A 27,905-nucleotide genomic window follows, 5' to 3' on the forward strand; every position below is an offset into this window, starting at 1 on the left:
ATTTCCAGGCGTACCATAATTAGGATTGGAGTTAATCCCTCTCTGTCTAGTCCCTGCTGCATATTTTCCTTGTGGGAGCTGACCTCTGTCAAAGATAAGGAGCGCACCTTCCTTGTCTCGCTCTCGTCTCTCTGTTCACACGAAGAGTTCTGAGCCAAGTTGATAAACCTCACTATTGAGGAGACTTTTTGTTCAAAACTCGCCCTCCATTTCTTCCTGGCTGGTTGTCTCTCAGTCAATCAGCAGCTAATAAAACACCTCAGGCTGGTTCTCTGCTCCTCTGTCACTTTCTCTGTCTCCCTCAGTGAAACTCTTGTCTGAGCGTTCTTGTTTACTCGTGGCTGTTGACAACACCGAAGGAAAGGTCATAATACACTGAATTACATTCACCAGGCACTTAATTAGAAACACCTGCGCACCTGCTTATTCCAATCATCCGATGTGTTTAATGTTCACATCAAACGTCCGACCGAGGGAAATGTGATCTCGTTGACTGTGGCATGAGTGTTGGTGTCAGACAGGCTGGTTTGAGTGTTTCTGATCCTGCCGATCTCCTGAGATTTTCTTGCAACAGTCTCGAGGTGGATGGACTACAACAGCAGAAAAACCACGTCACAAGAACAGAAACCTGAGGCTGCAGTGGACACAGGCTCACCAACACTGGGCGGCTGGAGACCTGGTCTGATGAATCTGGATTTGTGCTGAAGTGGCAGATAGAGTCAGAGTTTGAATCCACGGACCGAACCTGCCTCGTGTCAACAGTCCAGGCTGCTGGTGGTGGTGTGACGGTGTGGGGAATGTTTTCTTGACTCACTTTGGGCTTTAATATCAATCAATCACTGTTTGAATGACACAGCCTGTGACATGACATATGACAGCCCTTTTTGTATTATATATTTCATTGTTTCATTGTGGTGCAGGTGGAGTTTTGCTATTGTTACATAGCTAGGGTTAGCATTAACAGCTGTAAGAGCTGCAGCACTTTGTTGTTTTCACAAGACATAAGAAGTTAAAATACGTCCTTTCGACCGCCTGAACGCTACAGTGACTCTGGGCCCAGGCTAGCTGGTTAGCATGCTAACTTTAGTAGAAGAAAAGAAGTGATAAAAGTAAAATCAAAACAAGAGGGTTGCTTTCCACTGCTTGAGACAGCTCTTCTACACTGGTAATTTAACAGCTGTTGATGCTAACATTTGCTATGTAGCAATAGCAAAACTTACACATAGCCCCTTTAACATTTTATCATATTATCCATACTGTAGTTAATATATTGAATACAATAATAATTTAAAAATGGAGGAGTGATTAAGAAACAGAACAGAAGTTTTTAATTTCCCACATAAGACATATTTCACACACCAAAATGTCCCCAACTGAGTGTTTTCATATTCAATTAAAACCGCGCCACAGCTGATGCACCATATGACAGGAAAATGTCACATCTCTTGATCTGAAAAGGTCACATGGGCAAACATTTGCTGCCTTGTCAGACACTCGTGGAAATGTTGCTCAGTGCGTGCCGCTAATGTGAGAAATCAACAACATCAGTAACATCTGTATGTTGTCAAATGCTAATGTGACTCTTTCATGTGGCAGTTCATGACTCAATCATAGATGTTTTGAAAATGTGTTGGCAGACACATTGATCCCCGCCTGCCACAGGCTTCTCCTCTGTGTGGATTCCTCCCTCTATTCTGTGTAGTAATTTCCTGTGTTACTTTGAAATTACTTACCTGAGCTGTCCATGATTCTATTAATTCCTTCCTTTGTCGTCCCAAGTCACACGAATACATCCAATGAATTGTAGCTCTGTGAGTTTTGCCTACCCAAAAACTGTAATTTTAGGAAGTTATAGCTTGTGATGCTACATGACTTCATGTTTACATGCGTATTGTTTACATAATTGGAGGGCTCAACAAATGTATTTGTATGTATTTGTTGTTTGTAAACATAAAACCTTATTTTTAGTTGATGTTGGTGCAAAAATATTGTGAAACCTTTGACTGTGCAAAAAGGGGAAAACAATAAATCTTCAGCGTTGTGTAACATGTGCAACGTTACATGATTGTGTATCTTGACAAACATCCTGCTGTGAAAACCTGTGAATTGCAGTTCATTGTTTGTCTGTCTGAAATGAAACACGTGGGCGATATTCCCCCGCGGCTGACTGTATTAGTGACTCCAAGCCTTTAAAGCTGACTCATTCATACTGACTGTAGATCTGTAGACAGAGAGGTGCTGTGTACTTGATTATTGAGGTGCACCAGAGGAATCATGCTGAGGAGTCAGAGTCGTGCTGTGCTCCATAGCTTTAACCCCAACTCCCCTTCACACCATTCTACATTCAACACCACTGACACAATAATTACACACGTCTGAGCTGGGAGATTAGCATATGGCATAAGGAAACAGAGGATTTTATTTTACAGTGAGGGACTCTGTGGAGCACCTTTGAGAAAAAGTATTTAACCTTTAACTGCTTCCCTTAATGTCACATCACCCTCTTCCAGATGAGGGTCACAGCAAAACAAGAAGAGCAGGGTAATGTACTGTGGAGCAATGCTGCCACCATCTGGTGACACTGAGAACAACACTAGAAGTGGTGAAAAATTAAGTGGCAAAAACGTTAAATTACTGAAATGTTATATTGACATATTTTTTAAACTACAAAAAATAAAGACACTTCAAAGTGATAAATGATTGATGCATTAAGACAGTTGATCCTATCTTGTGAGTCAATGACAATGTAAAACAGAGAACTACTCTATTTATTTTAGCTATTTTCCTATTCAGTTAACTCTTTTTGTGTTTCACGTGAACAAGTATCTTCTTAAGTTCCTTTTTTTTAAGGTTATTTGACCGCTTAAATTTGCCCTTTAAAAAAAAGATAATATTCAACACAAAATCTACAAAGATTGCACTTCAGCACTTCAGCCTGATAACAAAAACTTATCCTAGGTATGTTGAACTTGTTTCGTAGTTCAGGCCTCAGGCTGTCAGAGTTGTAGCTATGGTGAGGTTTTTGAAACATGGATGGTGTCTAATGAAGTGGCTAATGAATGGTAAATCTGAGATATGGATTTCTATAAAATCTCTTCTAGCTTGCAATTTACACTGTCCGAAATGGCAGTAAAGAGGAACTGTGTAATGTCACTCAAACAACCAAACAGCCAAATGAATTATTACTGAATATCACCATGGACGCACCTCCAGAAACACCAGATATTGCTTATGAAGTAGGACAAGTTTACCATTTAATTTCGCTCTTGGTTTCTGCAATGCATGGAAAGTGCAGACAAGACGTTACCGAACATCCTTTCCACCTCCTGACTTGCAAAGAAAATCTCTTGTGGCAGCACTAAAGTAGGCAGCATCACTGAGTGTGTTCTAGACCACAAGGCACAGGAAGTGCTACTTAAACATTTACAAACTGTCTAGTTATTTTCTATCAGAGCTGACACATGTGACAAAGGAAATGAAAATGTGGTCCAGTTACCTTTTGCTTTTCACCAGCTGAGAGAATTAAACAGAGCTTGTTGCACATTTACAAAGATGACAACCAGACAAGCGAGGCTACTGCAAGACACATCAGTGGAATTTTCAATGACAATAATCTTAAAATAGACCGTGTTGCTGCGTGTTCAGCTGACAATGTGTCTGTAATCCTTGGTAAACAGAAGTGGGAGCGGCTGATTCAGTGTGGCTGTAAATGCCATGTATTCCCTCGTGAGAAGTGACAGTGCTGAAGGCTTCTGAAGGTCCTGATGGAAAGAAAACTTTGTGCTTTGTTGTCTTATCTTTGATTCATGTTCAATCCTGGAGACTATTAACCAAAATATACATCTTTTTTTTGTTTGTTTTTTGAAAAACAGAAGATATAAGAATACCTTTTTCATCTGGGAACTGTGTTTGGAGGTCTTTCTACAAATCAGAGGGTACTTAAGATCATCATGGTTAATGATTTTGGTTAAAAGTTCCACAAGGCTCACTCCTGGGTCATCTAGTTTTCTCTGTCTATACAAGAACGCTTGGTTCTGTCATACACTTGCAAGGCTTGTCCTACCATTCCTCTGCTGATGACAGAGTGTGCCATTTTTTTCACATTACACTGGAGAATCTGTGATTCTCTCCGGCAAAACAAAGAGAACTTGGTCTATGTTTATTGTGGCATATTACAGGATGGTGAAGTTGACCTTTGACCATTTGGAACTAAAATGTCATCGCCTCATTTTATCTTTATAGACATTTATTTCCAAAAATGTGTTTTGTAAGGTCACAATGACCTTGATCTTTGACCTTTGACCATCAAAATCTAATCTGTTCATCCTTGAGTACAAATGAACGTTTGTAACAATTTTCAAAAAGTTTCATCAAGGCGTTACTGAGCGTTCACGAGAATGTGACGGATGAACAACCTGAAACGGCCTAAAAACATAATGACATAAAAAGGTAAATAGGATATTTAGTGCAGCATTTGGAGCTACACATTTATCTAGGTTTGAAAACTGATGGAAACACATATACGTCTGGTCATTTTTAGACATTTTAATGCGGAAAATTTACCGGAGGAGTGCTGAAACTATAATGTCTCCCCCACACTTCATCATTCAGTAGTGTGACATAGTTAAATGAACACACTCTGTGATCTTTGGTATCATGGAAGCCAAGCTGCTCTCTTCTTTGGTCATGGTTGTAACTAACTGAAGTGCAGTAGTATGACATGTGCTGTTATATAAATACGTATGTATTTCACATGTATCCTGGCATTTATAGTCCTGTCAGTCAGTATTATCGGCAGCTCAAAGAGACGGGATGCTGATTACACGTTGAGGCGTCACTCCTCCCCCCTGATGTGTATTCACACGTCAAGTCTCCTCACCCCTCAGTGTGTTCTCTGACAGAAATGTGGGAGTAGTGCTCATGTAGTAAAAGAAATGGATGCAGCTTGTTTTGGATCCACGGTGCGAAATTACTGAACACACAGAAATGAAAACCTCTGCTTGAAAAGAAAAAAAAGGGCCTCTGCAAAAATGTTTAATAAATAATGTCTCCTATAACCAAAGATAGGATTACATAAATAATAATGATTGATATATTAGGCAGTGGGAAATTGATTCTTCCTTCAATATCTACAGTAGTTGGGGTGGCTTTGATATAATTTGCAGCATGTTTCCTTATTTGATCAAAGGGTCTAAGGATTGAGCGTGTTGTATCCTCTACAGACTGTGCAGCCAAATTTAGGAAAAATTGTGAATTCTCATATATAAATGAATAATAAATTGATTTGATTTCACTTTTCAAGCTTCATAGAGTTAGTTATTGCTACTAAAAGAGAGATAGATCGGTGTGTCATCTGTGAAGAGTTATCAAAGCGACGACTCGTGGCCAAGGGCAGAGAACAATACTGGAAAAGGAACTGACCCTCGTTGCACACCATTCATTAAAGTGGCGGATGATGATAGAGGACTGAGGGCTGACTGACAATCAGAAAGAGAAAATGTGGGTTAATGCACATTTCCATTCACTACTGTGATGTGAATATGAGCTGAATGCAGATTAACAGCTGGTGGTGCCATTAAACAACAGAGGAAGTAGAGGAAAAGAGCACAACAAGACTGACACCATTAAATATGAGTCATTTTTCTTCTATTTATTTGCTATGTTTGGATTTCATTGGACTTTGCAGCATTTTGTTTTTAATGGATACACAAACTTTTCCACCTCAGCCAGGCATAAAAACCACTCCAATGCAATGTGTATAGAAATACACTTTGAGATAGTGGGGGGAAAGGTCTTGAGATTGACTCAAGTAGTACTGTAGCCCTGCCATATAACTGAGGACAAAAATATTTTCAATATACTCCTTGAGTTGTTTACACTCACCAAGTATTCAGTTCTTTGTGGCATGGATTCCACAAGATGTTGGAAACAATCTCCCATTCTCCCACATCCCAAAGGTGTTCTGTTAGATTCAGATCTACTGACCGGAGAAGCCACTGAAATGCTCGCTTACTTTGTGACTTGGGGCATCATCGTGCTGGAAGTAGCCACTAAAGGAAGGTACATTGTGGCCATTAAGGGATGCATATTATAACAGCACTCAAGGACAAGGTACAGGTGATTTTCAGCTTGAAGATCAAAGTCTATGATGGGATGATGATTATTACTGTGGAAACAAGTGAAAGGAATATGTCCTCGAGATGTGTATTTCAGTCATGATCTGTAACATGAAACATCCTCTCAGTTTAAGAGGATGCTTTTTCACTCCGCTGCTCCTCTGACACATCAGCAGGTGAATAACCATAAATCACACGGGCTGACCATAAATTTCCTCTGAGCTGTATGATGAGTGACAACGAGTGCTTTTAGTCCTGCTGTTGAATGATTTATGTGAAAAGACCAGGGATGTACTGTGGGTAATTTTCCTTTTTCAAATCTTCCCCTGACATGAAAGTGGTACGAAGTGAGCAGAGATAGAGTAGAGTTTGTGCACGCCTGACAGTGACGGTTCAGGTAATGTTTGGACCCAGGTGCAGACACCAGGTTCAGTTGGAGTGTTGGTAAGGTATTTACTGGGAAAAGAGTTGGCTGTTTTTGGAGGAGGTGAGATTGCATCAGGCTGAAGACAGAGGTCTGAGGATGTAGTTTGTCTCGAGGGATCACGAGAAAACCAGGTTAAGAAGGAGAACGAGGGAAAACACAAGAGATTACTCAAGGAAATACTAGAGCCGCCACCACTGAAGCAGGCTGAACAATCTGAGAGGAGCGAGGGGTGAGCCGGAGTACTTGAGCAGTAGAAGATGAACAGATTGCCGTCAGGTGTGCAGGAAATGCCAGGAGCTGGGAGAGGTAGACACGCCTACAACATACACACACACACACAAACACACACGCACACACACACACACACACACACACCCACACAAACAGGGGAGGAGGAGACACAAGGTAGAGCAAGGAAACACAAAGTAAGGGAGAAAAAACGAAACACAGCCAGAGCCATGACATAAGCCATGTCCCAGTTCAGGGTCTGCATCCTTCGGAGGCCGCACCTGAAGACCGACTGTAACAAAATGGTGCGAGAAATGCGGCCTTTTTTCCTGGGCAGTGAAGGATCCAACGGGTGGGCCTTAGCGGCTCAACCTATCCCAAGATTCATTGCGCACTTGTAGTGAAAGTAATGAAACACAGATAGAGAGCCTGAGGATTACACCTTTAAATCTAAGTATCGGTACAGCTGGTGAAAAAAAAGTTAAGTGTTGTCAAGGTTACTTGGCGACAGGAGCAAAAATCCTCATAGACCAGACAATCTATCAGTTGTGCTCGGCTATGTTTTGTTTGGTTTTTCAAAGTCTTCATTTTCCATGATTATCCTGTCATCCCACATCTACTGAGCTGATACCAAACACAACAAAAAAAAAAAAATTTCATGAGCACAGGCTTTAAATAATCAGCTCTAACATGCACTTGGCAGGTGTAACTGACATAAGTCATGACGGCTGAAATATACAGAACTAAATTACCAAACGAAAACCACAGGCCTAAAAGAAAAAACCTCTAAAAAAAACCATGTCACACACAAAGTAGATGTCCTGCTGAGAGACATCTGATTAAAAGTGTGTGTGTGTGTGTGTGTGTGTGTGTGTGTGTGTGTGTGTGTGTGTGTGTGTGTGTGTGTGTGTGTGTGTGTGTGTGTGTGTGTGTGTGTGTATGTCCCACTGAGGATCTTTATCATTTGTTTACCATGGACAGGGTGATTGCATTAGTTAAAATGAGTGTGCTTCCATATCCTACTTCACAGTGGAAAATAAGTAGAGTCGAGGATGCAGAGTAAAGTCTTTTTAAAAAGACATGATTGAACTTTGTTGTGGAAAACAGAATGTATTGATACGTCATCTGCTATTCACAGCATTGGCAGCCTTAGCTATGTGTCGCCTTTCCCTCCAAAGGGCCCTCGACTGATATACAAGAATTGAATAATTCACCCACTTTAATATATTATATATATATATATATATATATATATATAGTATATATAGTGGCCATGACAACTGGCCAACTGTGGTTTCTTCATTCAAAGATGTACCTCTGAAAGTGGGTGCTCGGCTGAAATCTTTACAGTCTATGCGTCTGAGCAGTCACTGAAATGGACCTGTCTGATGCAGCAGCTATCAGAGACCCTTACTTCTGAGAGGAAAATGAAACCCATCTATCCCAGTGGTGCTGGAAAACAGAAAATCTTAGACAACAAAAGAAAACATCCAAATAGTGTCCCCAAAACTGACCTCTGTCTGTGGTAAATAAAAAAAGAAAAGCCTGCTGACGACTGCACCCGCACCACCATCACAGCATGCCAGCCAACCAACTGGGGCTAGTGAGACAGAAGATGCTGCTAATCAGAAGAACAACAGAAAACAGAACCCTTCGAGTCAAACAGACGGTGATATTGATGAACAAGCACTATAGAATGACAATCACTTTAAGGAAGAAAGGAAGTGAAAGTCACAGATTCTCAGCTATATTTACAGTAACTGCATCCCAACCTCAACACTGCTCAATGTGACAGCACCTGAGACTGTAGCGAGTGCACAGAAGTTTCTCATGCCTAAAGCTCATGAAAATGCATCTGAGGTCAACCATGTCTCCAGGAGTGTCTGTCAGCTCTTGCTCGGGTTTTAATTGAGCATGTGGTGACGAGATCGCTGGACAGAGATGAACTTATTAGAGCATTCTCAAGCATGAGAGGAAGAAGATCTAAACAGCACTACCCCAGACTGAATCAACACTAAGTCTTTTCACACATTTTTAGTAGAAATACATTTAAAACAAACTACTTATCTCACTGCATGTGGACTCGCTCCCCCTCTGCCTGTAGTGAGCTGTCCGTGGTGCTGAAAGAACAGTTCACTTTTAAACTGTGGTATTGCTCTTGTTGTTGATTTAATTTGAGGGAATTATTTAAATTGTTTTTAAATCAGTTTTGGATTATTTCTGTGTTGAGTCGTCCATGATTGTCTGATATACCAATAAACCATTATTGATGCAAACCAACTTGAATTGTGGCCTTTTTTTATGGAGGGATAGGGCCCCACATTAGCTCTTGAAATGGGTCCCCAGATTCTTAAGACTATGATTCACAGCGCGGGAAGGTTTCAGTGCTTATATTTTGGTTTTCTGATCTAAACTTCAATAAGACTGTTAGCAGACCATGCTAGCAGACCATGCTAGCAGCTCTGTGAGGCTGTATTTAGGCACAGCAGCTGTTTGAGTTAAACACTAACATAGGCATGCTAACAGTGACTCTTCACAGTGACAATGCTAACATGCTGATGTGTAGCAGGTATAATGTTTCTCATGTTCACTGTCTTGGTTTTGCATATTAGCATGCTAACATACAGTATGTTAGATAGCACGAAACACAAAGTTTTTCAGGTATTTGGTAATAAATCAAAGCACAAGGCAGATTAAAAATGTGACTTGATGACACTGCTGGATTAAGAATTAGGGTATGTGTTATCACTCAAATGTTCTGGAGATGTTTTGCTAAAATGATAACCTCATGGTGGCTCTAGAAGTCTGGGGACAGTCAACCCCTTTAAGGACTATGACTTTTTATTGCCCACTACATATGAATTACAAAGCAAGTGGTCCTGCAGGAACTTCCTGTCCCCTGGAAAGACGACAGAGAGGAGGCCAACGAGTGGAAATGGGCGAGATATGATAATGTTTTTGCCAGAAATTTCATCTGAGGCACTTACTCCATCAATATTCGAAGGTAATACTGTTTTACAATTATTCATAACTCTGATGTTTCTCCAGAAATCATTAAGACAGAACATGTTTAAAATTTGTATTTGCACATTTTTTTTTATATTCAAATAAGGGTCCATGTTTTTTCTGCCCAAAGCCCTTCTAGCCTCGGCACGAAGCTCTTTTACAGTCACTCCAACCAGGACTAGGATTAGTATTATGTTTATAACGAGGCTATCATACCCACTTATTTTCCAGAAGTCTAGTGAAATGAGAGGTAAAATGAGCTGAGTGTTACTGCACACCTTCAGCAAGGTCTGCTCACAAACATCAATATGGTTAATCTTTTACAACAGATTGCCTGAAATGTGCCGTTTGGTTCTTTGACGTCTGTGCTGGGTTTATTTCTGCCGGTTGCCTCAGACGGTATTTCAAGGTGGACGGCTCATGAAGAGCCTCAAGGTGAAGTGCTGCAATATTGTGGTTGTCAGCCCTTCAATAACACACCTGTGAGAGTATGTCTCAAGTGCTCAGTCTCCGTCAATGAGTTCTTTGTCTTGAGGATGTTGTGATTGGCTTTTTAACCATGTTCACCGCCTTTTTAGTTTTCAGTAGTTCCCTGTTATTTTTTCACTCTACACCTGGAGACCTCAGAGGGACTAACTTTTTTTTCCACCCCATCATCAGCAGTAACCCAGACCAGTTTGCAGCCGGCTGTCTCTAAACCCTGAGGAGAGCCCACTCCATAATCAGCATCTCATTATGATAATCAACACTCACTCACTCACTCACTCACTCAGTGACCTTCATCATGTTCTTGAAGAGAAAAAAGTGCGAAACCAAAGCACATGATCTCACCGGCAAACAACAGAATTGTTCATTGATTATTATTTATTTATTGTTTATTGTTATATATTACAACATATAAATCATTATCACCTTAAATCAACTGTTACTTGTGATATCAAAATGATGTAAAATCACATTTTTACAAACTAAGTCTTGTAGTAAAACCAACAGGACATTATTGATGTGTGACTACAGAGTATAAGAGAATTTATTCAATATTTTTTGTAGTATCTGTTTTCGGAGTTGCACTTTGTTCCTGATCACTCGACTCACAGCCGGCTGCACAGAGAGACCAGTGTTATTTCTCCAGCTCAGAGCACGGTTTGTTTTAATGAAAATTAGCTTGTAGCTTGTTGTCTACTTTACTACGGTAGGAGTGAGGCGTTGTTTGTGTCTCGACAACGTTCCTGTTATGACCTATTGAACACAACAAGCTTGAATCTGTGAATATCTTTTAAATAATATCTTTTAGTCTCAAACTTCATCAAATCCTGTAAATGAGGCACATTCCTCAATCTTATCAGCATGCGTGAAAATCCTGCTCTTACCTGAAAAAAACAGGCGTGTTACATTAATGCAAAAAGTCACATTAGAGATGTCTATAGTGCAATAGTTAATTTTAGCATAAGGCTGCAGTATTATCTCTACTGAACTCAGGAGGAGCTGGTCAAACACAAGACAATAACGAGAGGCTGCAAAAACCCCAGTAAAACACACTTAGTGTACATACAGCATTTATACTGCAGCAGAAGCCAGCTCCAGCTGAGCCACAAACCTATAGCAGTGCATTTCAAATTGTTTGCCCAGAGCAAAGTTTTCATGGTTGAGTGTATATTTTAAGAGTGAGGGTATGTCTGCCGGGACAGATGCAGTGTGCAGGAGATTGTTCAGTGAAGAATCGTGTGCAGCCACTGGCTCGGGGTAAATTTAAAGACAGTAAAAGGATAAAGAGATGGAGGAAAGTAAAAAAAATGGTGCTGAAAGAGAAGCAGAGAGAAGTGGCAGAGACTTGTGTGCATAGTTACCTTCTCTTTCATATTCTGTGTGGATGTTTGACGGTGTCTGCTGTCTGTCATGAACATATTCATGTAATGTGGTTGTATAATTTAACTCTCGATATAAAGCAAATTTCTATGATGATGATAACAGGCCTTGTCGGAATGCTATTGAGAATATGTAAAAGTCTCCTGCAAATGTCAATGTGTGTATCCTGCAAACACGATTCATTTTCTATAACAAAACTGAAATCATTTGAGAAACTAAACTGTAACTCTTATTTGTTCATGACAACAGTATTAGCTCTCATGAAGAAACAGACAGATTGTTTTCCAGGGGAAAAGTTTAATCCTTGTCATAGTGAACATGGTCCAGAGCTGCTGCAGTGATCGCAGCTGAGAGATGGCTGCTTTGATTCACAAAAACAAAAAAACACCAGAGATCACAACCATGTTTGGGTCATGTGTTGGACAGACTGCACAGAGGCGACTCAAAACAAGATATTTAAATATAGGCTACTGACTGAAGTCGTCGATTTCGGTTCATCACAGTCACGATGCATCGTTAGCAGCTCACATGATTAAAAGGGGAAACTCACTCAGTTTGAGAGCCAAATACAGTTGTACTGCTTTGGTCTAAAACGATCCAGTCAACACAACAAATAACCAGAGTTGTAAGAAAATTAAGACTAGAGTTGAAGACGCTGAGGAAAAAATAGCACAAGAAAATGAAAGCAGGAAATTGTATTCTCTGAAAAATGCAGTCAGGAAGTTGGAAACAAGGTGTTTTCTTTGCCCAGTTGACATTGTGTAAAAAATACAGACACTAACCCGGCGCCTGGAACCAAAGCAATAACATGTATTGCAATAACACTCGTAACTGAGTGGGATCTCCTCATATTTCTGTGGCAGTGAAAAATAGCAACATATACTTGGGAGATTTTGGGAGCTGGAAAGACTGCATCATTTTTTGTTCAACAAAGGGGTAACTATATTTCCTCTATTTGATGGACATTTATCACAATCATTATGTAACATGTTGCATCAATGTTTGAGTTTAACAAAAAAAAAAAATTGCATGAAATGATCAGATTCTACATGTGAACATCAACATATGTAACAGCAAAATATCCCAAAGCATAAACATATTCAACATGAACATTTGCATACAGCAAATACATTATGAGCCTAGCAGTGATCCTGTGACTTGAATTAAAACCAGCTAAATCTAGATTTGCCACGTTATTGAACATTAACACCAGTATTCAGGTGAGGTCCTGCTTTCTAACTCAATGCATTTGTTCAACACACAATTTAAAGTGCAGAACTGTGATAAACTGTGTGACACAAAGTCAAAACATGTAGTGTTGCATCTATGAAAAAACTCCATCATCAGTGTGAGGCCTGACATGTCCGATTCCCAAGTTGATCTATGATCATTTTAGACGCCCCCCCCCCCATATCTGGAAATTGGAACACCCATATAAAATACATTTAAGAAAAAAAAAAGATACAATCTAAAATACATTTCCAATCACAGTGCAATAAATTATGAGATTAACCAAAACCACTGTCTCCTCAAACTGTGTCTGTTTCACACTGAGCTGAGATCAGTTACGCAACCAGGGACCACTAAGAAAACTGCAGAGGATCTCTTCATTATCCATACCAGTACTGCACTACAACTGTCCTCCAGCAGGTGGCGACATTACATAGTGCCGCATATGAGGACATTAGAAAACAACAACATGGGAAACTGTGGCTGCAGAACAAGGAGGCCCCGTGTCTCTAACCCCTGTGGGTGTGGGAACTAAAACAAATATCACATCGCTTACTCCCACAGAAGTAGCTCTTAATTTATTAATCAATGCATATACAGTTAAGAATTAAGTTAATATGATTAATTCATTAAGACAAACTGGGATAAATATGCTTTGCTGCATTGGTTGATAGGCCACTTGTTTCTCTCTCTACCGTTTTGGGTTTGTTGTTACAGGAGATTTTGATGTTGCAAGTGTGAAGCATGTAAAATGAATCCGATCACATGAACTGTGTTTGATAAGAAAACTGAAATCTTCACATTTTAAATACTGAAAAACTACTGAATCATGAGTCCAACAGTCTCTATCAACATTTCTGAACTGAACTTGTGAAATATTTACAAGATGATATCATTTTTTTGATGTGACTGAACTCGTTTCTTGACACCTCTATCCTACATCTGTGTCCACAGTAGATCAATATTCAATGCAAACACATCAACAACTGAGTGATTTGATGTCCTAGGCTGTAAACAAACGGTCTCCTTTTGTATGGTGACAGGTGTTTTAAAGCAGCGTGTTTGTATTATATTCAATCTTCTTATCTCCAGAACTAAACTGATAGCATTAGGGGTTCTTTTTAAATTACTACAAAGATCTGTCGGGTTTTATTGTGTATTTTTCCTCCTGTCGACAAATTCCATGAAAAGTCCAAAAACCAACAATTAATACGCAAAAATTGTGTGTGACGCCAAAACCTGATGGATGTTATTCAGATGTGTCAGAGCTTCACTGGTGTCCAAAAACTCTTAAAAACACAGCAATGAGCCACACTGTTGCACTGATTTACATATTCCTCCATTACCACGAACACACACACACAATGTAGTCAGCCATACACACAGTCCTGCTACAACAAATACTCATGTGTGGATTAATCTGCAGGTGAGAGCGGTCCCCAAAAAATACACAATTTCCTCCTGTTTGAGTGATACTCGCTCGTTTTGGAAAATTAAGGTCTTCAAGATGAATCAGTTGACTTAGGTTAAAGTTAGTAAGTTGTTGGTTTTGGTCTTTTTCATGGACTTTGTTGACAACAAAAATACAAATATCACCAGCGTTTTCCTTTCAAGCTCCTAGAAGTTCACACTTTTTCCACTTCTGAGGTCAGACTGGGGACATACGATCAAACGCACCAAGCGTTTGTCAGATCGTCCGACATGGTCTCCGATCCCCTTTTCCAATGGCAGAATCCAGGGGACAGTGTTTTTCTAACTTTCTGAAACAGACAATCTTGACACGATCAACCACTTCACAGTGATTGGCCCGGTGTGTGGACTTGTGAAAGTAGGCTCTTCCCCCCCCCCCCTACATCACACAACACAAAAAACAGTGTGATGCAGCCAGGTGGAGGTAATGACAGGTGGCGTCAAAGTGTTGCCATGTAGAACAGGTACAAACACTTGTGTGTGTGTGCTTGTATGAAGACGATCAGATTCGTTTTAAGAAAACAGAGGCATTCAGGATTCAGAGCCGACAACAAACCAGCGCCGCGTTTGGATGACTTTGGTGTCCGAGTTCTTTCCACTGAAGGGTTATGGTGACGAACAGGCTACATGGTGAATTCCTTGAACTACGCTTTGACCGTCTGAACTGAAATCTTTAAACATTGAAGATAACGAGCAGCTACAGCAGCCTCCCGGAAAGTGCAGCAGTCCCATTCGGTGACAGTGTTCTGAGTAGCAGTGACCTCCTCGTACATATCCTCCCGCTGAGAATCACCCCCCCTTGTGGCAACAAGAGATGAAATCTCTGGGTATCCAACTGACAGCGTAAATGCAAAAAAGGAAACTACCTGACAGTTTTCTACTAATTAATGCTACACATGAGGCCCAGAGACACAGCAGCCATAGTTGAGATGTATGCTTCTAAGCCTAAAGCCAAGTGGAGACAGAATGAGAGAGCAGTCGGTATGCAATGTTGTGTCTCCAGGAAACAAAATCGACCTCACACAATAAACAGAAGGTTTTCCGCTCTGCCTTCTGTTTCTTAACTCATTCAGGGCAGTCATCACTAGCCAGAATTTGGGGGAGGGGGGGGGTGGCATTTTTAAGACAGGGGAAGGTGATGGAGGCTCTCACAGTTGGAAAGACCGAGAAAGCCCTCGTCCAGTGACCCGATGCTTTTGAAATTCTTAAACCGCAGAAACGTAAAATAATCCTCCCCAACAGCAAACTCAATCAAGTTTAGTTCCATTTCATTCAAATGTCCCAGAGCGAGAAGCCCGCAGGATGAAACCTGGAGAGGTCACAGGAGAAGGAGCGTCCTCTTCTAACTGGAAGCTTCATGGCTCTCGGTTGACTCTCAGTGCACGTCACGGTGACCACGGTCAATCGAAGACAACCAGAGCTGATCACCTCAGAGTGGGGTCGGGGGTCAACTAGAGTTCAAAAGTTTGTTCCTCCGTCAGCCTCACTCCCCCCCCTCTCCCCCCTCCCTCCCTCCACGTTTTTTCTCATCCTCGTGTGACTGGACAGCATCTCTTTTTGGAGGCACAAGAGTTGGTGAAAAGAGGCATACCATTGCAACGTGATGAGAAGTGAGTGTATGAGTGGATGGGTGGGGGGTTGGTGTTACCATATGTGGGATTCACAATGAGTCATTTTAATGACACCCACCCCTCCACCTAGCCGGCGGTAGTTCATCCCCCCGTACAACCTGGAAAAGAGGGCGAAAGTCAAATGGCAGAACAGAAGAAGAAGAGGAGTAAGAGTGAGACTGTGGAGACTGACTGTTGACGGACAGACAGATAGAGCTGCACTTGTTAAAAAGATTAATTAATTAATATCACTTAATCTAGATAAAGAGTTGCTTTGTCGTGGCTTTTCCTGTAACTTTCTGAATATTTTTGATGCAACAGTTTACTTCTAAATGTGTGTATGTACTCTTTTATTGCAAACACGGGTTTATGATTTTTAATGATGCTAATGAGGCTGCAGTGATGTTTTTTTGCAGCAATATATCCAATATTTGTCCATTCATAGCGATCAATAATGATGCAGTATCAATATGCTTTAGGATTTATCTTGACATTACAGTCTAAGCAAAAAATTCACCAACTAAATGTCTGTAAAAGGGTGTAGCTGTTACTTTGGATAATCTATAGATAATCTGTGAATGTATTTTTATTTTTGAAAGAAATACAAAGTACTTCTTACAAAACCGTTGAGGTTATGCAGGTTATTCAGACGAATGTGGGAGTTGTTTCTAGAAATTGATTCTGCTGCCAAATCTATTCGCCCTAACGCTTAATGTTCGTTTTTCAGACTATTCATAAACTAAACTATTCATGTTTGTGTAGAAGTGCTTTGTGATACAGGAAGTGTCACCGTTTCCCACACTTTCAATATGTCGTCTAACTACAGACTTACTTTGTCTGTTTCTTTTTGTTTAGTTTTTTGTTGGATTTTTACAGACCAGCTAATTGCAACTGATGCAATATGGGAAAAATGCCGACAGGCATCATATAAACTGCAAACTTTTACAATAAATCACATATTATTCTAAGTGTGTAATTAATTTATTATGACTAGAATAATGTTTATATTTAAATATTTGCTTTCTATCCAGATTTACTGGTACTATTTCTATAGTGCCACATACCTCCATGTGTTGGCATCGGGGTCATAGACTTCTATAGTTTTGAGATACGTCGTCCCATCAAAGCCTCCTACTGCCATGAGCTGACCGTTCACCACAGCCAAGCCCACCTGCAGGTACAACTACACTTCAGCCTCAAACACAGGTTAAAGAATTTCCCAGGATCAATGGCAACTGAACCAACACATTTAACCGACTGAATTCAATTCATTCATAAACTATGGATTACATCACAACACCACAAACTCCCAGCACACACTCACCCCGCTCCGTCTGGAAGTCATGGCCACTACAGGAGACCACTGGTTGGTCCGGGGGTTGTATCGCTCTGCACTGCTCAGCTCTGTGGTGTCGTCTCTCCCTCCAACAGAGTAAATCATGTCCTGGTAGACCGCACAGCCCAGGTGCTTCCTCCTGGTCCCCATCGGAGATACAGTGTGCCAGCGGTTCTCTTGGGGGTTGTAGCGTTCCACTAAGGAAAAGAGAAACGTGACATCTCCTTGTTGAAACATGCCAACAGCTTCCTTCTCATTCCTCGCCATCATTATTGTTACAACTGAGTGTTCGTTATTGTATTTTTCTCGTAAATGAGTTCCATACCTGTATTTAATGGTGACGTCCCATCAGACCCTCCCACAGCGTACAGAAATCCCCCCAGCACAGCCACAGCTACCCCCAGTCGCCTGGTGCTCATGGAGGCCACGCGAGTCCATTTGTTTTCCTTAGGATCATATCTGAAGGACAGGAAGGATGATGTCTGATTACACAGAACTATTTTCACATTTGAAGTCATAAATAAAGGAGTTAACACATAATTATTACAAGTATTATATCTGTATGTAACGTTGGTGCAAGTCTGGTGAGTTGAATGGTGAAGCTAAACATGTAGAGCCCAAACGCAAGTGAAGAAATCAGTCTCATGTTTCAACGTTGAAACTGATGAAAGAATTAAAGCTGAGCCAAGTCATCAGCTGACTGATACCTTTCCACAATGTTGAGACAGGAAACTCCATCCTGTCCTCCTACAGCATACAGATAACCACCGAGAACAGCCACGCCCACACTGGTGCGACAAGTGCTCGTGGGAGCCACATCACTGCTCCACTGGTTGGTCTTAGGATCATATCTGGACAACAGGAAAATGCAACAGAGAAAAAGTTAACATTTTACTTTTTAGAAATGTGAGTAATAAAGAACGGAGGGAGTGAAGACGGAAGTAAAAACTCCAGTGATCAGGCCATACCTCTCCACCGAGTTGAGATACGATGAGCCATCGTGACCTCCCACCGCATACAGCAAGTCATCCAGGACACTGACGCCGACTCCACACCGCCGTTTACTCATCGACGCGACCATCCGCCACTCGTTGGTCTGAGGGTCATAACGCTCCACGCTGGAAATGGCATCTCCGCTGCACCAGCCGCCAACTACAGGACAACGAAACATGACTCACTTTTTACACTTTTCCCTCGCACCGGCAGCAGTGTATACATAGTGAAAATGATGAATATTTTTGGGTATTCATTTCAGTGACTGATGGTACCAACCTGCGAAAAGTACCTCCCCACAGCGGATGGGTTTCCTCGGCCTCGTTCTGGGGCCCTGCATCAGCGGCCGCTCCTGTGGCAGCAGCAGGTAATTCTTAGCCTCATCAACCAGGTCTCTGAAACAGCAGAAAAACAAGTATACGATATATATGATGTCAATCATAAATTAAGTTACATATTATCACTGTATCAGCATGTAAAATGAATGTAAAATAAAGGCTGATGTCTCTTCCTTCCTCCTCTAAGGTATTTTTCCAACTAGACCATTCCTTTAAATTTAAAGGATTAAAGTTTAGGAAACCAGAAAATTCGGGGATATATATCTGCACAATCATCAGTTTCCCCCAAAAAAGATTTTTAATGTTTGACAACTTTCATGTGCACAAACGGCACCAACCTGCACTCCTCGTCACTCTTGATGAGAGGATCTGAACCCACAGTGCCCACGAGAAATTTAGGACTGAGCAGCGGCAGACGAACGTGCTGCAGGACCTGTGGAGCAGAAGTGTCCTTTAGCTACAGCAGTAATAATGTTCAGAGTTAAAGCACGGCTTGTACACTGATTACCGTACTTGCTGTGGTAGCTGTAACGGTCGTGTTAGGATGTGTTCTTCAACAACAAACCTGCGGTAGTTGTGGTCTGCGCTCCTGGATGCTGTATTTCACCCACGCCATCACAGCATTAAAAACCTGCTCCTCGCTCCGCACGTTGAGCTCATCGCTGGAAATGATGTCGATCAGCTGATTTGCAGGCAGCAGCATGAACTCCTCACTTTCCATCACCTACAACAGCAGAGTAAAAGAGTTCGTGAGCAGCTCTGCCACAAAGAGAGAAACAGTACATTCAAATTCTCTACAGATAAAATCAGTAAATCAAATTCATAACCATCCAGTGCTGCACTTATGACACAGCATTTATTCCCCTGACACCTGAAAACCAACTACTACAAACCATGTGGTGATAAGTAAAGAAAGCAGAACCTGTGTCACTGTGAATGATATTTCTCTTTGAATCTTTTGACTTAAATGCAAATTTTCACACAACTCCCAAATGTTTAAAATGTACATACATGTCAGGGATGCACTGCACACAACTGACTGATGATTCACAAGAGACTTTTCTAATGGCGGACATCTTGACAAGTAGTGGCAGGAAATACACAGGTGTAATTAAAAACATCAATAATGGTTGCATCTTATATAGTTTGCTGTTATTTTGAATGACGGCTCAGTTGTAGGACTGACTGAAACACAGTTGTTGTTAATGTCATTAGTTCTACGTTTTAAGTTCTACCAGTCAATTTAGTCAATATGTCTGCTGCCTGTCACCAACATTAATAATCAACAATCGATTTTGTAAAACCAGAACAGAGAGTGTCATGATTGAAACTGTCCTCCAGATGTAGCCGTTTGTCTCGATGATAATAGTTGTAAAATGGTGCCAACAGCTGTTTGACTTGTGAGACATCCCAGAAAGTTGCCCATGTTCCAGCCAGACTGAGAGGAACTTTGACTGAATTTATTATTTCAGCTGGCTGGTTTCACAAAGATTGTATTCATTATTTTTTTTGATTTTGACTATGGCCTAGATCTAATAAACAGTCAGACTTCTGACCGCTTCACAATAAAGCTGTTCTCGTCGACCTGTTTTTCTATTGCTGTTGTCAGACAATGGAACAAGTATGAACTAGAGACTGAAACGCAGCCCATTAAGACTACATGGTAACCAGCAGTCACCTCCAAGCCATTTGCAGGACAGTACTGGAAACTAGTAAAGTAGGAAAGTAGCTAAGGTTTGTCCAAAACGTTGCTAGATTTGTCGCTAGTTGCTTTTTTTTTTTTTTTAAAGTTGTTTAAGAGAACTTCAGTCAGTCGGCAACAGACATATACATTTACAGGACTGGCCCCTGCTGTTGCAGTCCAGCTAAAACTATAACTAGCTGCACATGGGAAAATGTTTGTACAAAAATACAAAGTAGAACTGAAACAGAGAGGAGTGTGTCGTCACTTTTTCTTGTTAAAAAATCCGGCTTACATTTATTTTGAAAAGCAACACACTGTGAGGCTCTGAACCTCTTCGAAATGTGATGCTTCCCTCTTCTGTGCTGTGTTAGCACAAGCTTCAAAAGTCACATGCCTCCAAGTGATGTTTATAATCATGAGTCAATACACTGTCTGGACTTTTTCCATGTTTACAAGCCTCAGTGTAACTATACTGTCAAACACACAGAAACACACCAACAACCATATAAGTTACTGTGTGCGCACATCCTGAGGCCTGGAAAAAGTCAACTGTGCAATGATGACAAAACATAGTGTATAAACACCGACACGTTTGATTACACATGCTGTAAGTTTAAGTTTCTTACACGTTTTTTACAAAAAGCATAAAAAGTAAAGATCTGACTCCTAGCTGTAAAATAAAAACCTGTATCGTGTTCTCATTACGGAGCATTTCTAAACTTACCTGCGTCATCTCTGTAGCACAGTGCTACATGTGGCTTTTTTAGAAATTGAAGGGACCGTGTACAGTTCTTCTCATATATCTACATTCTTACCTCCTGAAAATTGTGCTGGGTGAACTTGTCTGCAATGCGGAGCAGCTCGCGGCAGGAGTGCGTGTCAGCGAAGGCCCTGATGCCCAGACAATTGGATGGATCCAGCTGCCTTTTCAGAAACTCACAGCAGGCCTCCTGGATCTCAGCCAGCTGGAGGAGGCAGGCTGCAGGGAGCAGCGTCTGAACGTTCCCCTCCTCTACAGTCACCTGGGAGCAGGGAGGGCAGGACACAACATTCGTCACATATAGTTTACGTTACACCAACAGTTTAAACAAAGGGCAACACTGCAGCAGCTTCTCACTGTCCCCACAGGCCTCTTGATGGCCTCCTCACACTGACACACAGGTGACCTGGAGGGATATGTTGCTGTATCCTTCTCCTAAATGAACTTTTCAATTAATGTACCTTGTTATCTGAAAAGTTCTTTTTCGAGATACTGTATGTTTTCTGATAAGAAACCCAGCAGTTAGACTGTATCGATCACATTTATTTACTTAACCTGAAATCACTTGTTACACCTAACTCGACTACAGAGAAAAAAAAATCTAAATTCTACTAAAACAACTGGCTGTATCAGTGACTGATGATTATGATTTTATTTTATTTAACAGGAATAATGACACAATACGTATCTCCTTTGAAAGGTAACTCTTTACATTTTACAACCAAAACGTCTGAACCAAAGTTAAAGGAACACAAAGATGGCAGGAATCAAAATTTTTGAGCTTTGCCTTTATTGGCATGAAAAAAAGCAAAGACAGAATCAGGAGACTCGGATCTTTCAAACAATCTATAATTTGTCCATGTCGTTTAAAAAGGTTAAAAACAGACATTTACACTACAAAAATATTTGGAAGCCCCATTAACCCCGCTTGCAGCCCTGAGCAATAAATAAAGATATGCTTAAATAAATTCAAACTTTTCATCTTTCTTTCACTGACTTAAAGCAGATTTGAAAAAAAAGCTCCCTCTCGTTAGTATTTGTTCAAATACAAATAGCATTGGCACAAATCACACATCATCAGTCTCTGATGCCAAATATCAATAAAGCACTGTTCTGTGGTACTGCTGTTACCTGTGAGGTGTAGGCAAAGTCAATGAGCAGCTCCATGGCTCTCTCATCGATGTCTCGGATAACGACCTCAGTCTGCCTGCTTTCTGCCAGCTCTCCAGTAAACATGGCCCTGTGCAGACACACAATATCCTTACAGTCAGTCCACCTTGCACTTTGATGTTAATTCATTGGCCAGTGGGTTAATTTCCAGATATATTTATCTTTAACTAACGAATACAATGTGTCTCTGGGTACCTGAAGTAGGGGCTGCAGGCGGACAGGATGACACGATGAGCGTAAATCTTCTTGGCACCCACCACCAGCACCACGTCACAGAGCTCCCGGTGTTTTCTCAACAGGTTGATCACCTCCAGGGTCTGTCGTGGGTGTTTGTCTGAGACGTAGGGCATGCGTGCAGGCTGGGGGACCCCTTCAGGGAGTTTGTTGGGGTCCCCCAGAGTACAGCGGCTGGTGATGTCCATTCCAGTGGCGTCTTGGCGTGCGCTGGTGGCCCTTAACATTAACCAGATGGGCAACAATAAAGTGAGTAAATATATACTCTTTTTGTGTAGTCAGGTGAGTTGGTGCTGTTAGCATTCGTGTTTACTCTTAACGCAGTGGCAACAAAAAGCATGTGAGGAGAGACATGAAAGGAGAAAGGGATGTTTTGTTTGTTGTTGTCTTTAAGTTCAGCTAAACAAAAGAAAACTGTCTCCCAAACTGGATTTTACAACTGGAAAATACAAATGGTTAATTTGTTAGCCAAATCCAAACTGGTATTTTTGACAAGCCTGACTTTGTTGTAAATAGAAAAAACCCCCCCCCCCAAAAAAACATGTGCTATATTCAAATATATACAGTATATCAGAACAAGGTCGAGCAGACTTGACTTTGAAGGACACATGAATCAAGGCAGGTACAAGATTATCCTGGAAGAAAAACGTGCTTCCTCCTGCTCTGACAATGTTCCCCAACTCTGAGGATTGGTTTTTCCAGCAGGACAGTGCTCCATGTTTCACAGCCAGGTCAATCAAGCTGTGGATGGAGGACCACCAGATCAAGACCCTGTCATGGCAAGCCCTATTTCCACACCTGAACCCCTCTGAAAAAATCTGGACTGTGATCGATAGCAATGTCAAGCACGCCCAGAATGAAAGCTGTGGGTGAAATATTGATTTCTAAACTCTTCCCAAGTTAAAACATTAGTATTGTGTTGTTTAAAAATGAAAACTTGCAAATAAATGTTCTGGACCGACACGGCTCAGGCTTTAAAAAGGTGCAAGTCTTTGCTGTTTCACTCCTTCATCGGTTCAGGAGAAGAGGCAGCCATGTGGGCTGATATGGAGAACAGTGTTCAGGGCCTGAAGTATGAGATGAAAGCATAAGAGAGGAAGCATTAGAGCTTGGCCTAAGAGCATCACAAAGCATGTCCAAAGCAGTTCTAATTTTGGGTTGAAGTGGCAGAGAGCAGGGAAGCTTACCCTCATCTTGATGTGAACCTTAAGGCTATACCTCTATTAACAGACGGTCCTTTACTCAACTATACCAGATAGAAAATTTGCACGCAGCTCTCTCAAAACCACTGTAAATTATGCTGTTACATGATATCAACTATGGCAGGTCTAGCACAGTGGGAATTCAAGTTATCAGAACATTATTTTATAAACGTCAGATATATTATTTCGAACATCAACCCTTAATAATATTAAAATGTCAAATACTGCTATTTATATCAAATATGTTTTCCGGGATCTCAGTCACAGTGCATGCAGATTTTGAGGGAAATAGTCTTGGAGTCTCATTTACTAGTTTTTGGATCATCTAAAAAGGAGGTTTGTGTGTTATCACATGTTGTCGTCCTGTTTCACACACCAACATCCTGTGGGTCACTCTCAGTGTGTGGGGCTATCTCTTAGGACCAATGTGTAGGATTTAGTGGCATCTAGTGGTGAGGTTGCAGATTGCAACCAACTGATGACCCTTCCCTCACCCCTCTCTTTCCAAGCGCGTAGGAGAACTTATGGTGGCCTACAGGTAACATCGTAGCGCAAAAGTCCCGCTTCCTATGTAGATAGGAAGTGTTCATTATACACTAATGAAAACATAATTCTGAATATTATAATTAATTTCTGCCAATAGATGCACATTAACCCTACACACGGGTCCTTTAAGGCAGTAAACCCAGAATGTTACATATTCATCTCACAGTAGGGAGCCTGCCAGACCCATACTGGATTAAAGTGAAAATCACACTGTTTTAAATATACAAGAAAGAAGAAGGTAAATAAATGATTAACTTTCGAAATGATCTTAGAATTTTCCAACAAATCACAACATCCATCTCTTTTCTCCAGTAACTTGTCCATTTTCCCTAAAAGTACATCTGGTAATCCATTCAGTGCAGTTTTTATTTTTGAGTTGTGGACCTGGGTTTGGTGGTTCCCATCAATGTGAGGGCACGAGTTTTATTTTTTAACCGAGCCCGTGTTTGTCACACTATAAAAAGAACTGTTTGGATTTCCTGCTCAACATTGTTCGTTTACCTAACTCTCCATCAAAACATCAACCTGTCAGAGGACTGACATTGACCACAGGCTTAAATTAAAAGCCAAAGTGAAGCAATAGAGCTGTGGTCAGATCCACCCAGTCCTCTGGGAGTTGGGAGGTGTGGGGAATTCTTTATACCCCCAATGACTGGTCTTCAAGAGGATCAAGGGGAAACTGTATAGCAGGGAGTTGTCTGACTCACACACAAACTTTTTTGGGTGACGAGAGTCACCGAGTCATGCGGGGTTCACACAAGATCTTTTAATATTTTCTTCTGACTTCCTCTGAACAAATTTCATTACTATAGTGGATATTTGTGGTTGTGGTGACATAAGGGAGGAAGGAAGGAGCACACATTCCTCCATACTTGAAAACCACACCTACCTGCGCATTGGCTTTGCTTCCATGCACTGAAGAACAATGTTTGGTCCAACACCTTGAGGTTAACCTACAAAGCCGACAAAACAAAATCAGACTCTCTGTATAGCCAGTTTAGAAATTGCCTATCAATGCAGCAGTGTTTACCAGAGAGCCTTTTCACAAATTACCATTTGGTCCTTAAAGTTTCTAATGATACCTTATGATTCCTTTTGAAAAACATTCAGCCTGCTGACAAGAAACTATAATATCTTCTTGTGAAGATATTATAGTATCCTGTCCTGCTACCTACTGAATTTGATCTGTAGCTATTTCTCACAAAGATGTCAGATTGATCTGTTTGCTTACACTGAGTCACCAGTTTCTCTATTTTTTTTCAGACACGGCTGTATAATCTACTGCAATAAACCCTGCCTTCATAAAGTTTATAGTGTACGGATTTTACAGTTTTGACAGTGTCAAACAGGTGTTTAATAAACTCTGTGGTCATTTTGTAAATGGGGGTGGATATTGTGTACCACCACAACACCATTACTAACTACAGCCTCAAAAATGACCACAGACCTGTACTTCTCTGTTACAAAACAATAAACAATCAAAAACAATATTCACTACAAGCAAGGTAGTATGTATAAGAAGGCAGTTGTATTGGCCTGCCATACATTTTACAGATACTAATACACTGTTGACTCTGTGCATTTCCTAGTAACACTCAACTGTTAAGTTTGGATAACATGACCCCTCATATTATGTAAAACCCTTCCGCTACATCATCCCCACAGAAACTAATACTTAAATAATTTTCTCATTTGACACTGAAAGCAGTTTGTCCTCAACTAGCTGCTGAACTCTGACTGCTGATTCCCAAGTCCTCAGTTTTCAGATAACATTCAGATAACATTACACATTATTAACCATGTCACAGATCAGGATTAATTAGTGGGAGACCAAGAAGGCAGAGCGGACACTGTTGCACGGGATCAGCTAGACTGCGGCTTACATGTTCATTTAATGTGAACACCAGCTTTGTGTCTAAATATCCTCAGTGTCAGTCACATCACATTATATAATGTTTATACTTAGTCGCACCTTGTGAGTTATTCGTTTCAAGCCAGCTACATTCTTCGCGTGACTAACAAGTGGCTTAGATAGGTAAACTGCTTGTGGTTAGCTATTTCAGTAGATAGCCAGATCCGGATACGCAGTCTGCTAATCAGTTAGCTAATCACATTTCCCGATAGAGGGACAAAAATTTGTTTTCAATGCGGTTGTAGCAGAAATGCTTTAGCTACATAGACGGAACGCGTAGTTGCGAGGCTAAATGTATTTGTACAGACTTGAAAAAATCAACAAGCTAGCTAATATTAAATGCCTGGGAACGCTATGTGCTATCGCTAGCCCCGTGGCAAGGAATCCACTGGCGATTCCGATCACAAAACAAACGCATAACGTTAAAGCGAATCCATTCAACCAAAGAAAACGAGAGTTAGCAACATAACTAGGGCATTCATTTGTTAGCCAAAATGTCCAGGCTAACTGTGGCCGCTTGAAAGTCAATCTGTCTCACAGCATCAGGTCAGAAACCACGGGCTGGATATCATAAACTGTAATGCTAACATTAACTAAGTTAACGTCAGCGCTTTCCGAAACGTCATGTGCTGATATTGTTAGCAGTGACAACTATCTGACAAAAAGTAGACATGGTCAAGACGGTGTTTACCTTATATTTCCATCCTACCGACACACAGAAGTAGCCCAGGCTGCTAATGTTTACACTTTTATGCCGTCGGTTAAACACTGGTGCTTTTCTTCCTCGATAACATGCGCATGCCAAATGCCAAACGCCATATCCGGACAGAGTGTTTTCAAAATAAAAGGCATATGATTACGTCATCGCATAATACATTGTGCAGACCACAGACGAGAATATAAAAATGCCAAATTTGCACAAATCCACAATTAATAAAATAATTCAAACAATACCAAGGTCATTTCCACAGTTTATATTTACACCAAGAATGGCAGGATATTCAAATAATATAAGTAGATAAATATGCACGCGTGATTTGATACGCATGACATGCCAGTATAAAAAAACCCAGTATGTTTATTTACCTGCCTAAAATCAAAAGCAGGGGGGCGGCTTGTGGGGCTCTTTCCAAAAAGCCCCGAATCTTAGATGAAGTTTAGTGTAACATTATTTACATTTTTAACTTCAACTTGGTGTCATTCCCTCTCACCCTCTCTGACTGACGCGGCAAATGAATTGAGTTCTATTAGTACTGTACGAGGGAAATAGCCATTAATATTGTTATTTCTGGTGTAATATATTTACCATTGAGTTTATTGTAATCATTCAGTCCATTTGCCGTTTACAGCATAATTTGTATTTTCTACATGTAGCCTATACTCAGTTGGCAGTCACCTTCATTTGTCCTGTACAGTCACTGGAACAGCCAACTCATCTCTTACAGGTGGTAATAGTAAGGAATATGTTATAATCAAGTGGCAAACTGCCCATTAGTTTGTGACCTACCGTTTTGAAGCCTCGAGTTTGGCTTAATGGACGTCACCATCTTGGTTTTTTGGAGCTAGAAGAAACCATATTTGGATGAGAAGGTGGAGCTGGGGAGGAATGAGGGGTGGATCTGACCTGTGTCCCTGTTTTTTACATTGTATTATTCTGCAATCTTATAAATTGTTAAATTCATTCATCAATGAACAATGCCAGCACGCTACCTGCTAATGGGGGTAGGCTCTATAAACGTGCACACATACATTGCTGCCACTATCAACATTATCATTT

The 27,905-nt window shown here is 40.9% G+C and overlaps 1 protein-coding gene across 2 annotated transcripts; it reads right to left on the reverse strand.

Annotated features, from left to right (window-relative positions):
• Positions 1–15,874: 15,874 nt before the first annotated feature.
• klhl20 (kelch like family member 20) lies at positions 15,875–26,900 on the reverse strand. Of its 2 annotated transcripts, XM_022748077.1 has the most exons (14): positions 26,820–26,900; positions 25,106–25,169; positions 22,430–22,687; positions 22,196–22,304; positions 21,120–21,326; positions 19,186–19,344; positions 18,959–19,053; positions 18,562–18,677; positions 18,258–18,441; positions 17,997–18,140; positions 17,615–17,748; positions 17,278–17,486; positions 17,018–17,124; positions 15,875–16,072 (listed from the first exon to the last, which is right to left on the reverse strand). In XM_022748077.1, the coding sequence occupies exons 2-14, from the start codon at positions 25,126–25,128 to the stop codon at positions 15,988–15,990; spliced, it is 1,830 nt and encodes a 609-aa protein (XP_022603798.1). In that variant the 5' UTR covers positions 25,129–25,169; positions 26,820–26,900; the 3' UTR covers positions 15,875–15,987. The 2 variants fall into 2 exon arrangements, with proteins under 2 accessions (XP_022603798.1, XP_022603799.1); XM_022748078.1 differs by lacking the exon at positions 25,106–25,169 and having other exon boundaries at positions 26,820–26,880.
• Positions 26,901–27,905: the final 1,005 nt, after the last annotated feature.

Source organism: Seriola dumerili, unplaced genomic scaffold (genome assembly GCF_002260705.1).
Source record: "Seriola dumerili isolate Sdu_G_001 unplaced genomic scaffold, Sdu_1.0 BDQW01000116.1, whole genome shotgun sequence".
Taxonomy (NCBI): domain Eukaryota; kingdom Metazoa; phylum Chordata; class Actinopteri; order Carangiformes; family Carangidae; genus Seriola; species Seriola dumerili.